This window comes from Neoarius graeffei, chromosome 7, assembly GCF_027579695.1.
Source record: "Neoarius graeffei isolate fNeoGra1 chromosome 7, fNeoGra1.pri, whole genome shotgun sequence".
NCBI classification, from domain to species: Eukaryota; Metazoa; Chordata; class Actinopteri; order Siluriformes; family Ariidae; genus Neoarius; species Neoarius graeffei.
Genome location: NC_083575.1, coordinates 67,117,154 through 67,130,395, shown reverse-complemented (window position 1 = coordinate 67,130,395; position 13,242 = coordinate 67,117,154). Strand labels below are relative to the sequence as shown.

Here is a 13,242-nt window from a genome sequence, read left to right as displayed (position 1 = left end):
CTCGCACAAGTCTCGTGATGATCACGCGGATAAGTGACGCCTGCCGTGGACCAAACAAACTAAATTCAACATGGCTAGAAACCGAATAGGCCGATAAGTATAATATTTAATTGCAATTAGTTTCCAATACGAGTTACGATATAAGGTTACTAAAACCGAAAACATAACACATCAATTAAGAAATAAAAGTTTTAAAATGACTCCAGTTCTCGTTTAATATATGATATCTAGTCTAAACAAATGACAAGCCAAAATACTGCATATAATTGCAATGTATAAGCATTTGTTAAAATAAAACATACACAAAAATATCCTGTTTACTTTTGAGGAATTTAAAAAAAAAAAAAACGAGCCATGCCGTTTTAGTTTAAAAAAAAAAAAAAAAAGCTAGCTTATTCTAATAAGATAAACAATTTAAAATAAGGTGTGTTTTAACTCATTAATACCCTTAAAAACAGTAATGTTTTAGCGTTTAAAAATAAATGAATGAATGAAGTATTTGTTTTAGACTGCTCGATCGATTGACGTCTGACCTCGGCACTGATCAATCTTTGCTGTTATAAAGTGGCACATACTTTAAGTCACAGTCTTCCCAGAAGCACCCCATTTTTATGTGAATCCCAAAAAGCTCACAACTTGAACAGACAGGGTGAAGAAACATTTCATTGCCTGTGTGGTGCAGAGTAGGAAGCTAAATAAGCTTCTAAATATTAAACAGAAATAAATACCAACATAAATTCTTGAATATTCAAATGATTCTGGTCAGCCCTAATAAATATTTTTTTAAAAATTATAAAGGCAATATTATCCAGCCTCGTGTTATGCTGATCTCTGTGTGCTCACCTTGCTCTCGGCTCTCGCTGGCAGCCTCTCCTGATGCCGTGCCCTGAACCCCAGTGCCCGTCAGCCCACCCTGCTGCCCAGCCGCTCCACCACCTGAGACACTTTGCACAGAGGTGGAACCTCCTGTAGTAGCTGGTGTTGCATGTTTGGACACTCCTCCTGCGGCACTGCTTCCATGAGTTGCATGTTTGGATGGGCTCTTCTGGCTACCTGTGGCTGGCTTACTAGAGTAGAATGAGCTGAGCGTCTGGGGCTTATGGGTCTGACTCTCACGGTCAAGAAGCTTGTCTAAAATCTGTAGAAAAAAAAAAAAAGGGGTGTAAATCTATTAAAATGAAAAGGCACTGATTTATTAAAAGAATTAGAGGAATGCTACAAATATCATTGGTCACAGTACCCGTAAAAAGCTACAAAAGGTCTCCTCCAAAAGTATTAGAACACCAAGGGCAATTCTTTGTTATTGCTGTACACTGGAGGCATTTGGATTTGCGATCAAAAGATGACCGACAGGATGGATCAGAATTTCACATTTAATTTCATGATATTTACATCTAGATGTGTAGAACAATTTCAAATCTGGCACCTTTTGCTTGAACTTTTGTGGTACATCTCTGTATTTCTTTGTGAATTCCAATCTTGCCTTTTGATTCTTACTGCTAAGTGGCTTGCATCTTGTGGTTTGGTCTCTATATTTCTGCTCATCAAGTCTTATTTGAACAGTGGATTATACCTTCACCCCTGCCTTGCAGAGGTTGTTGGTGATTTCTCTGTTTCTGAGGGTTTGTTTTTTTTCACAGCTCTCGCAATGTTCGTCACCAATGACTGCTGTTTTCTTCGCCCGACCTGTCTGATCTCTTGATTATGAGTACACCATTGGTTTCTTTCTGTTTCAGGATAGAAAATGCAACAATTTGGACCATGTCCAATGCTTATGCCAGTACTCCGATCAACTTTCCCCTCTTTTCTCTGCTTTAAAATGCCTTGCTTTTCTCTGAAAGACAGCTCTTGGGTCTTTATGTTGGTTTATCCTTTTTAACAACAAATGCAGTCTTCACAGGCGAAACCCAGGGCTCAAACCTAAAGCAGATATCCAGAGCTATTAACTGTTAAATATCTATCGAACAGGGGACACTCCTGGGCAATAAAAAAAAAAAAAAGAAAAAAAAAAAACACCTGTCAGTCATGTGTTCCAATATTTCTGATCACCTGAAAAATGGATGGGTTCAAATAAAAAAAAAAAAAAAGAGCATTTTCTAAAGTTGTTTAAAACACACGTACATGTAAAAATCAGGAAATTAAACTTGAAAAGCTCTCATTCATCTTTTGAGCTCAAACCCAAATGTCTTCAATATATGGCAAAAACAAAAGAATTGGCCTTATTATTCCAATACTTACAGAAGAGACTGTATATCTAAAAAGGAGTTGCACAGTGATGGCTATACAGTCTTTTGTTCTGTCTATCCAACAAAATGTATAAATTGTGTTTATTAAATCGTTTCAACTAAATATTTAGTCGATATATGCAAAAATAAAGTCAATTATAAAGCACAATACATCATTTAAAAAAGTGGATGCATGTTTCACTGGGCAGCACGGTGGTGTAGTGGTTAGCGCTGTCGCCTCACAGCAAGAAGGTTCTGGGTTCGAGCCCAGCGGCCAGCAGGGGCCTTTCTGTGTGGAGTTTGCATGTTCTCCCCGTGTCTGCGTGGGTTTCCTCCAGGTGCTCCGGTTTCCCCCACAGTCCAAAGACATGCAGGTTAGGCTAATTGGTGGCTCTAAATTGACCGTAGGTGTGAATGTGAATGGCTGAGATGAGAAAACCTCTATAATAATCCAGTAAAAGGCAACGGGAAACCACTACTGTAATGTTCCCTCGACACTTTGATGGCTAAAGCTGTCAGAGTGGCCACATCACTGTAGCGATATGCCAAAATGGATGGGATGAATGGATGTTTCACAGTCTCTAGTAGGCAGATCCAGTAAAGTATTTCAGCAGACCAAACAGTGTACTTGAAATAAAATACTGTAACAGAAGCAATAAATGTTGAAAAAAAAATTTTTTAGAAAGCTTTCATTTCGTGATTCTAGTTTTCTAAACATAAGCCAGTTCAGCTTCTCTAACAGATAATCCAATCCCATGCATTTATTGAAGTTTTGTTTAGCTGAAGGTTGATCATTGCATCGGAGACTTGCTAAAGGGCTTGAGACAAAGTCAAAGACGAGACTTTTCACGGAATTTCTTTTCTTTTTTTTTTTTTTAAACCCTCTCTGGTCTGATCAGTGAACTGAAGACATGGTTTATTGAAAGAAAAGCCAACAATGAAAACTGAGTGTGTAAGAATGGACAGAGAAGCAGGCATTTATTCTTGCTGAATTAAACTGAAAATGGAGCTCTAATTAATTCTGGGTCCACTTAAAGCAATAAATCAATCACTAACGGTGAAAGATTAAAAGGCAACTTTTGCCGAAATTCAGTCACGTTACTTATTCAAACATTTGGAAGAAAATACATTTTTACAAATGTACTTATTTTACTTTAATTTTAGTTCAATACTCCTGCTTAATAGTAGAGTTCCCTACGTGCGAGGCCAAGCTCCATACTAAAAAGAATACGGCAACGCATCAACCTGGTTTCTGATGGCTTTTGAGACCGTACAACATTGGTACATAGAAACGACATATGTATACCACCACAGGGTACCCGATTGTAAGTGCAAGGCTACGCATCTCAAACACTTAACCATCGGACAACAAAATTTGTAGCTTTATTTAAATAAGATAGATGAGTTTTTATCCAGGGCTTACTTTAATTTGCTTTTTAAAAAGTAACATGGGATTATTTACCAACGCATTTTAGTGTCATCGGGAGTTCCACTTTTAGGCAGTGCCTAAATATTTTATTTATATGCAAGTACTCCAATGTGGTATACATTTTAGAGGCATTATTTACCACTCTTGTACTTTATATTTGCTCAGACGCTTTATATGCTCAGAACATCACAGGATTTATTAAAAAAAAAAGAAAAAAAAAGAAAACTGGACAGTCAAAAATCATTTGCTTCACTGTCGCTTAGGTTACCTCCAATCACTTCAAGGTCACTTTCTTCATACAGTGGTGCTTGAAAGTTTGTGAACCCTTTAGAATTTTCTATATTTCTGCATAAATATGACCTAAAACATCAGATTTTCACACAAGTCCTAAAAGTAGATAAAGAGAACCCAGTTAAACAAATGAGACAAGAATATTATACTTGGTCATTTATTTATTGAGGAAAATGATCCAATATTACATATCTGTGAGTGGCAAAAGTATGTGAACCTCTAGGATTTGCAGTTAATTTGAAGGTGAAATTAGAGTCCGGTGTTTTCAATCAATGGGATGCCAAACAGGTGTGAGTGGGCACCCTGTTTTATTTAAAGAACAGGGATCTATCAAAGTCTGATCTTTAGAACATGTTTGTGGAAGTGTATCATGGCACGAACAAAGGAGATTTCTGAGGGCCTCAGAAAAAGCGTTGTTGATGCTCATCAGGCTGGAAAAGGTTACAAAACCATCTCTAAAGAGTTTGGACTCCACCAATCCACAGTCAGACAGATTGTGTACAAATGGAGGAAATTCAAGACCATTGTTACCCTCCCCAGGAGTGGTCGACCAACAAAGATCACTCCAAAAGTAAGGCGTGTAATAGTCGGCGAGGTCACAAAGGACCCCAGTGTAACTTCTAAGCAACTGAAGGCCTCTCTCACATTGACTAATGTTAATGTTCATGAGTCCACCATCAGGAGAACACTGAACAACAATGGTGTGCATGGCAGGGTTGCAAGGAGAAAGCCACTGCTCTCCAAAAAGAACATTGCTGCTCGTCTGCAGTTTGCTAAAGATCACATGGACAAGCCAGAAGGCTATTGGAAAAATGTTTTGTGGACGGATGAGACCAAAATAGAACTTTTTGGTTTAAATGAGAAGCGTTATGTTTGGAGAAAGGAAAACACTGCATTCCAACATAAGAACCTTATCCCATCTGTGAAACATGGTGGTGGTAGTATCATGGTTTGGGCCCATTTTGCTGCATCTGGGCCAGGACGGCTTGCCATCATTGATGGAACATTGAATTCTATATTATACTAGTGAATTCTAAAGGCAAATGTCAGGACATCTGTCCATGAACTGAATCTCAAGAGAAGGTGGGTCATGCAGCAAAACAACGACCTTAAGCACACAAGTCGTTCTACCAAAGAACGGTTAAAGAAGGATAAAGTTAATGTTTTGGAATGGCCAAGTCAAAGTCCTGACCTTAATCCAATCGAAATGTTGTGGAAGGACCTGAAGCGAGCAGTTCATGTGTGGAAACCCACCAACATCCCAGAGTTGAAGCTGTTCTGTATGGAGGAACGGGCTAAAATTCCTCCAAGCTAGTGTGCAGGACTGATCAACAGTTACCGGAAATGTTTGGTTGCAGTTATTGCTGCACAAGGGGGTCACACCAGATACTGAAAGCAAAGGTTCACATATTTTTGCCACTCACAGATATGTAATATTGGATTGTTTTCCTCAATAAATAAATGACCAAGTATAATATTTTTTGTCTCATTTGTTTAACTGGGTTCTCTTTATCTACTTTTAGGACTTGTGTGAAAATCTGATGTTTTAGGTCATATTTATGCAGAAATATAGAAAATTCTAAAGGGTTCACAAACTTTCAAGCACCACTGTATTTGAACACCATTTTGCAAAGGCAAACATTTGTTTGTGTGGTGCACTAGGTTGTTTCAACTTGGAGAGGAAAAAAAAAAATCCCATTTGAATTAGGTTAGAACTAGGATACTAAAAATTATGAAAACATTACAAGCCTTTTTCAGCTTGCTCTGGTCATCCTTGTAGGTGATCATAAGCGCCAACGCGAGGTCTCCTTTCTCCCTCCGAGTGCCCTCACACAGTAAAGGGTGCTCTGCTTCACTAACCGTGGTCTTCATACCTGCCCACATAAGCAGTATGACTGATTTAGTACATGGTTGAACATATTTCAGACACACACTAAAGTGAACAGTCATTACATACAATCCCACCTAAAGCAGCAACGGCAGCCTCGAAGCCCAGCTCCTCATCACCTGGCATCTCGTTGTTACGATTACGACTGGGTGGCCGTGAACCCGTAGGAGAGACCACTATTACAATAAACACAGAAAACAATAGATGGGAATGCATACAGTATAATATTTAGTGTCTATGTCTATACATCAGCCATATGACCATATGTGCTCAAATTACAAAGATTTGAAATATATAAAATCTAAAAATATTATTGCAGTGTGTTTAAACCACATTCGTACTAGGCAACTAAAAGGCATCTTCAACCACCTTCTGCGCGCTTCGGCAGCGCATTGATACGGAGCTCAGATATCAACGCGCTGCCGAAGCGCGCAGAAGGTGTTAGTACGCCTGTCATTATAGTGCGGACTTTCCATAGCATAGAAAATCACTACGTTTCAATTTGTGTAACTGAACTTGTTTCATGTCACTGGTCATATAAACCTATGTAAACAGGAAAAACGTGGAAGAGTTTGGTCGCATCTAACTACAGCCCCAAAAAATACCATTGGCCATGCTGAGCCTAGCTACATTGCTAACAGGAGTGACAGCGCGTCTGACTGCGTCTGACTGACTGGGAGGTCGCGCAAAGCTCGGAGAGGTACGGAGCAGCTCGTCTCAATTCAGATAAGAGCATATTTCATTATGGAAGTACGGTGGACTGTTCCTTTAAGAGCACTTGTACAAAGCTGTGACTCACCTGGAGTGCACAAAACGTCAAAAATAAAACTGGCTAGCATTAAGGGCAGAACTGGCCGATAATCGCAGAAGTTTCCGTCACGTAACTGCTCAGCTCTGTCCCTTATAGCAGTCATCTCCACAAGACCCAGAGGAATCTTCTTCAGCAAAGCAACCACCTCTGACTCCTGATACGCCAGCTTCACCTAAAGACAGAAGCCAAGATTCATGAGCAAAGGCATAACTATTGGGAGGAACCTTCGGTCATGTGAAGGAAAGCGTGTACCTCCAGTGCCTTAGTGGATGCAGGAGGTCTCTGGAGCTCCAATGAGAACATGCCAGTGCTAAAGGCTAGGTTATGAAACTCCAGCCTCTCACTCAGCACTGTGAGCAGGAAGGCCGCCTTGGAAAGAGTTTTGGTCGCCACTTGTGTCTGTCTGCTGGTCGACACTTTACTCTTCTTACCCTAACAAAGCAAGACACGATTCATGGATTTAACAGAACACCGAGCAAAACGTGACGCTTCATCATGGTTGAGATGGAAGATGCTGTCGTATCTCGTTGATATTTTCACAGAGCACAGTTTTCAGTCGGCTTAACTTTGAGCTCATTAATTATGAAATGTGTCCAGGTTGCTGTCATTTCATATCATCTTTTGATTAGCACAACAGCGTACATTAGGCTTACATCACATAGTATAATGTGGTGTCAGGTGTAGGCAGCAGTGCATTTTTTTTTTTGCATTTGTGCATTTTGTTTTTTAAAACAAGTATCACATTGATACCAGTATCAGACTTGATGTATCCTTAACCATAATTCTTAATAACCATGTAGCTGAAGTGATTAACTGAGACATCACAATGTAAAACAGAGTTTAGGACATTTAAAAATAAATAAATAAATAAAATCCAGACTTTGGTACTTTGTAATATTGCTCTTTCTGTCTGTGGCAATATAAAATTATAAAATGATTAACAAATAACTAAAACATACTAAACACACTACTTTGAATTGATTTGACAGCCATAATATTTATTTATTATGATTTGGGGAGATGCAGATGGCAAACCCTAAATCTATCTGTCTGCTTCAGTTTGTTTGTTACCTTTGTCTGCGGCTGTTCCACTTTGAGGTCAGGAGGGTTGGCCAGGAGATCTCTCGCTAGCTCCACAGCCAGACGACATGCTTCATTACTATAACCATGAGCATACAGAGCCTCTGCACAGGCAAACAGCACCTACACACAGCAGATCTTTTTAAATAATGCACACCATAAATTACGCATGACTGGAGACAAAGCATCATTAAAAAACCAAGCCAAACAAATCTGTTCACCTCCATCCGACCTTCCTGCTCCAGAGGTTTGATTCCAGCGAAGATGTCCGGTTCTTCCTCAAGGTTGCTGTCTGGCACTCCTCTCTCAGCACCTTCCTCAGAGGCTGCACTGAGATAGTAGGCTTGGTAATCATCCTCGCCAACTGGGTCTCCACCAGCTGCTGCCTCTGGAACCTGGGGTCCAGGAGTCCCTGCAGTGTTGCTTCCTTCTCCCTCTCTTCTGCTTCGAGAAGGTTTTGGCGTGACCATCGCCGATATGGATGGCAGAGCATCTTCTACTGGATCTTCATCTCCTCCGTTTTCCTCAAGTTCTGCCTCCACATCCACCTCTTTCTCCACTGCTACTGCCATGGCAGCCAATGGGCTCTCTTTGGGGAAGCAGTGAGGGGCTTCAGCTGCCAGGGATATTGCTGCATGGATGCCACGTTTACCCTCAAACGCTCGTTCCTTGGCGATGTTGCCACCACCACTACTGCTGTTGTACTTGCGTGGCTCTCTGAGCAGAGAGCTGGGTGAGGGCAGCATCTCAGGGGGTGGAGGCAAGAAGTCGAAAGTGTTGCTCGCTTCTGCTCCCAGTGCCAGACTAGAGCCGTCATCCAGGCTCAGCTCAGCCATATCGGGCTCCAAAGAGCTATCTTCACTGCTAGTGCGGCGTTTAGCACTTGGATGCTTCCCACCAACAGCGCTTGAACTTCCACACGAACTCTTACCACTCTGCGCTAGTTTGCTTTTGCCGCTAGCAGACAACGAAGAGCTGCAAGACTTATATGCACCCTTTGCGCCTTCATCTATGGATAGAGACATACCCCCACCTAAACGCACCAACATCCCTCCACTGTTCACTCCAGACATGGCTTTTCTTTTGCTCACAATGGTCTCTTTGGGTCGCACAGCCACCTCTTGCTGGGGTGGATGGGAGCTGCCACGTGATTTGTGTTCAGGAACTCCAGAGTCAGGTCCCCCACCTCGGCCACCTCCTCCTCCCCCAGGCTCCAGAGGTTCCCCACTTGTCCCTACTTTGGCCCCTCTCTGTGGCTGTGTGGCCCGGGCCCAGCCAAAGGAAGTGCTCTTCTTGTCTGCACTGCAGTAGGTAATGCCAGGCAGAGGGTATGCCACTTCCCAGTTGAAGTAACAAGACTCAACAGCCGGTTTAAAACCCTGGAAGAGCTTGTCCAAAGACTTACGGTGCTGTCCCCGCTTTACAATTTCAATCACTTTAAGGTGCCACTGCTTGAGCTGGGCAGCAAGCTCCAAACGCCTAGTGAAACACAAAACACGTTAGGTCTTAAATTCATGATGGTCATACAGCACCAGTCAAAAGTTTATACACACCACCTAATTCAATGGTTTATCATGATTTTTATTCATTTAAAATACAAAGTCAAACTTTCCCATGCCAAACTTTCTCCGTTTACGTAGCCCTCGGCCTCTCGCCTATTACATAGCTAGGGTTACAGCAGGGGTGTGTGTGTGTGTGACGACCTCCTCTGGTGACCACGAGAGTTTGACTCCCCACTCGCATCTGTATTGCAGCGTGCCTTGCCAGACAGCAGTAGGTACCATTTTTATGATGGTCTTTGGTATGACCCGACCGTGAGTAGAACTCGTGATCTCCCAATCGAGAGGCGGACACGCTAACCACTAGGCCAACTCGTGGTTTTAATTAAAATACACTTCATGACTTAAATAGATGTCGTTTCTCTTAACTTAGTTGAGCGGTTCTTGACATAATATGGATTACTACAGTTGTGGAATAGGGCTATTTACTGTATTTTTATTATTTACTATTTGACCTCAAACGCATTTATGCGGCAAGAAATCCCACTAACTTTTGACGAGGCACAGCTGTTAATTGAAAAGCATTCCAGCTTTATGACTACCTCATAAAGCTGGTTAAGATAATGCCAATAGTGTACGAAGCATCATCAAGGTAAATGGTGGCTACTTTGAAGAATCTAAAATTATGAAACTTTTTTTTTTAAACCCTTTTCTGTTCACAACATGATTCCATATGTCCATCATAAGCCCTGTTCACACGGCACATATTTGCATCGATGCTGCACCGATGTATTTTGTTGCGATACATCTTACACCGGTGTAAATTTTGTGGCGCGTTCACACGTCACAACCCTGCTTACTAGAGAGAAGCGTGTTAGCACCGGTGCAGCCTCACTTGCGGTCACACGGCAGTTTCTGCGATAGTTCCTTTGATAGTAATAAAGTTTTGATATTTCCTTTTATTATTATCATTTCCTATCATTATTACTATCATTTCCGATAGTAATAATGCGGAAATGAAATATGCGCATGCGTAAAAATGTACTTCCTTTTCCCGGTTGTCATGGCATCACCAAGCGCCGGGAAAACAATGTGGATGAAGACACCAGTGTTGCCAGATATTGCTGACTTTTTCCATCCCAAAACATGTTCAAATCCGCCAAAATGCACTTAAAACTGCCCAATCTGGCAACACTGGAAGACACGCAGTTCTGTTGTTGTTGATATTCGCCATTTTGGAAGCGCAAAATACCAGGATGCAAAATTATGCAATGCCCGTATGTAATCAACTCTCCTCACGCGTAGCGAGTCTACCCCTGTAGCGTTCAGACGTCCCATTTTATATCGGTGCTGCCCCGCAAACTAGCATTTACACCGGAGTAAATTTCTTAAACCACCTCCCGAGCAGGGTTAGATTTGCACTGGTTTAAGCAGCTTTCAGGGGCTACACCGGTATAACTTTGTACCGTGTGAACGCTCTACCGGGGCAGCCCCGGTGCTACACCGGAGTAAAAGTTGCCGTGTGAACACCCCTATAGTTTTGATGTCTTCAGTATTTGTTCTACAACGGAGAAAATGGTCGAATACAGAAAAACCCATCAATGAGTAGGTAGCTCAAGTCTCAACCTTTAAAGGCGAGGTGTTTTAATTCTTGGGTACTGTGTGATTTGAAACAACTCTTTAACCAGCACAATCAATATAAAATCACACACATCGGATAGCTACTTTTTATGTCATCATCGTCAGCAGGTTATGTACAAGTTTACCATAGAGTACATAGACACGGCCACGAATTTACAACAACTTGATGCAGTTATACCTCTGTGGACTCATGGTGGGGTCAAGCACAGCCAGCCTCCAGAGCACTACCATTTCATCACACATGCTGGCACAGGCATGAGCAGCTACCTCTGTCTGCCCATTACTGCGGCCCGTATGTCCACTGGCACTGCTGTGAGACGCAGATGTCCGTACACTGTACCACCAACCAATGATCTACGCCACAAAGACCAAAGAGAACGTTTGAGCTATGGTGTGATCACTAAACAGTAAAAGACATCAAACAAAAGCCAGGAAGATGTGGCTTGGAGTATGTGTGTGTGCGCATTAATTACCCTCTATACATGGTATAGATATAGACTAGTACCACTTTATCAGACATAATTGTCTATCCTTGATGCTAAACCCCAACTGCCCAGCAAAACACAGAAAGGTTACCAATACAATTTCTTCAATTTTCTGCAGAGACAACTGTGCGGCTTTGCATGAGGGTGTGTTAATGCCACGTGTTACTATTCATCTCAAACAGCTGTGCTCAAGCTATTGATAACTGTTTTCATTATGCTTAGATTGAATATCACATTTCCAACAGCAAAAGTACCAATACAGTTAGTACTAGTACTCTAGTACTACTATGAATCAGTGCTTGTGTTTTACTCCATCTCTGATCCTATGAGAAGAAATGAGAGGGTGAAGACTTGTTGCATACTTGTTCATAGGTGAGGCATTGCTCAGTGAGGATTTCTAGGAGTGGTGCAGCATTGCTGTCTCTCCTCTTAAACATCTCCCTGACGATGGATAGAAGGTTCCAGATGCCCTCTGGCTCTCTGCCCCTCAGGGGCCTCAGTAAGCAGGCCCACTCTGCTGCAGCTGGAGGCTCCGTGGAGGAGAGATACATGGAGTTCACATCACTGAAGGAGACACCAAGTCAAACACTTACAAGCTGGCAGGTACAATTAAAAAAAATAATAATAAAAATAAAAACGGGGACGAACAGTCACGCACACACACACTGAGGTTTGCTGATTAAATCCCATTCAGAACCTACTGCAGATATTAAGCCAGAACATAAAAACTTATTCAATGAATGACAGACTTCAGCAATATCATTTATTACATGGCTTTGCTGGATACTCGATTCTGACTGGTCAATTACAGCATTCTACAGTCTGTTATTTCCGAATAGCAAGCTGCTGCTATGCATAACAGACTGTCACTATGGACACAGTTCTGATCATACACTCTGGAGGACTATGTCTATATCGAGCCAAAGAAAGAAGTCTGGTACATTTTGTTGCCATAATAAAATCAACCATGTCAGCTCATTCATGAGACCCTGTGACCAAAAAAAAGTTACTCTGTTAGAAAACACTATAGAAGACTTTTCTAATACTAATGCACAGTTTAGCCTGAATTATAACGCCAAGCACGCAAATCTTAGCCCGGCTCACAGTAGACCTGTTCACGTTCAAATCAACTTTGTCAGTTCTGCCGTATGTACAGGACATAAACGGACTGAAATACCTTTTCTCCCAGACCCTCTGTGTAAACATACAAGTACACAAACAAAACAATGCAATAGTACTGTTGAGACTATATGAAGAAGTAGTCACGGATAAGGTACAGTAAGCCAGTCATTATTGCGAAATAAACCTCAATAGAGTGATGCAGGACCCCTGCCGGGGTTTATTTCGCAATAATGACTGGCTCACTGTACGTTATCCCTTATATAGCATCAATAGGTTGACTATATTCCTAGGCATGAGTACTAGAGACATGGTGGTCTTATTACACTCATTTTATTGCCAACTCATTTTGATAAACTACTTGTTTCTTTCTTCACAGTTCAAAAAAAGTATGCATGTCGTCTTTTTTTTTTAAAAATGATAAATTCTTTGTTCCTTAAACAAATATTCATTTCAATAGATAATAATCAAAAAATGTCTTAAATCAGGTATGCAAGCTCCACACTACCCTGCAAATAAGAACAGCCTTCTAATGCCGCTTTTCCACTACCAACGCGGCTGAGTTGGGCTGAGCCGTGCGGTGCTGAGTCGGGCTGAGTTGGGCTGAGTGGGGCTGTTGGAGTTGCATTTCGACTACAACCGTGCTGAACCATGCTGGCTGGAAGTGGGTGGACACATTGGGTGGAGTTATCGAAAGTGGGTGGATGTCACAAACAGTGACATCAGTGACCTTTTAAGCGGTAGTCTCACGACCCGGAGAGTAAACAATAAACA

At 41.6% G+C, this 13,242-nt stretch overlaps 1 protein-coding gene across 5 annotated transcripts in view; it reads right to left on the bottom strand.

Annotated features, from left to right (window-relative positions):
• The window catches only part of zswim8 (zinc finger, SWIM-type containing 8), a 73,156-nt gene that overhangs the window by 29,717 nt on the left and 30,197 nt on the right, over positions 1-13,242 (bottom strand). For all 5 annotated transcript variants that reach the window (XM_060926273.1, XM_060926275.1, XM_060926272.1 and 2 more), the window contains 9 exons: positions 11,712-11,913; positions 11,043-11,218; positions 7,946-9,203; positions 7,716-7,847; positions 6,897-7,076; positions 6,633-6,816; positions 5,911-6,009; positions 5,695-5,819; positions 844-1,138 (listed from right to left, as the gene is read on the bottom strand). In XM_060926273.1, coding sequence (XP_060782256.1) covers positions 844-1,138; positions 5,695-5,819; positions 5,911-6,009; positions 6,633-6,816; positions 6,897-7,076; positions 7,716-7,847; positions 7,946-9,203; positions 11,043-11,218; positions 11,712-11,913 — 2,651 coding nt within the window. The remainder of the gene's footprint in view (positions 1-843; positions 1,139-5,694; positions 5,820-5,910; positions 6,010-6,632; positions 6,817-6,896; positions 7,077-7,715; positions 7,848-7,945; positions 9,204-11,042; positions 11,219-11,711; positions 11,914-13,242) is intronic.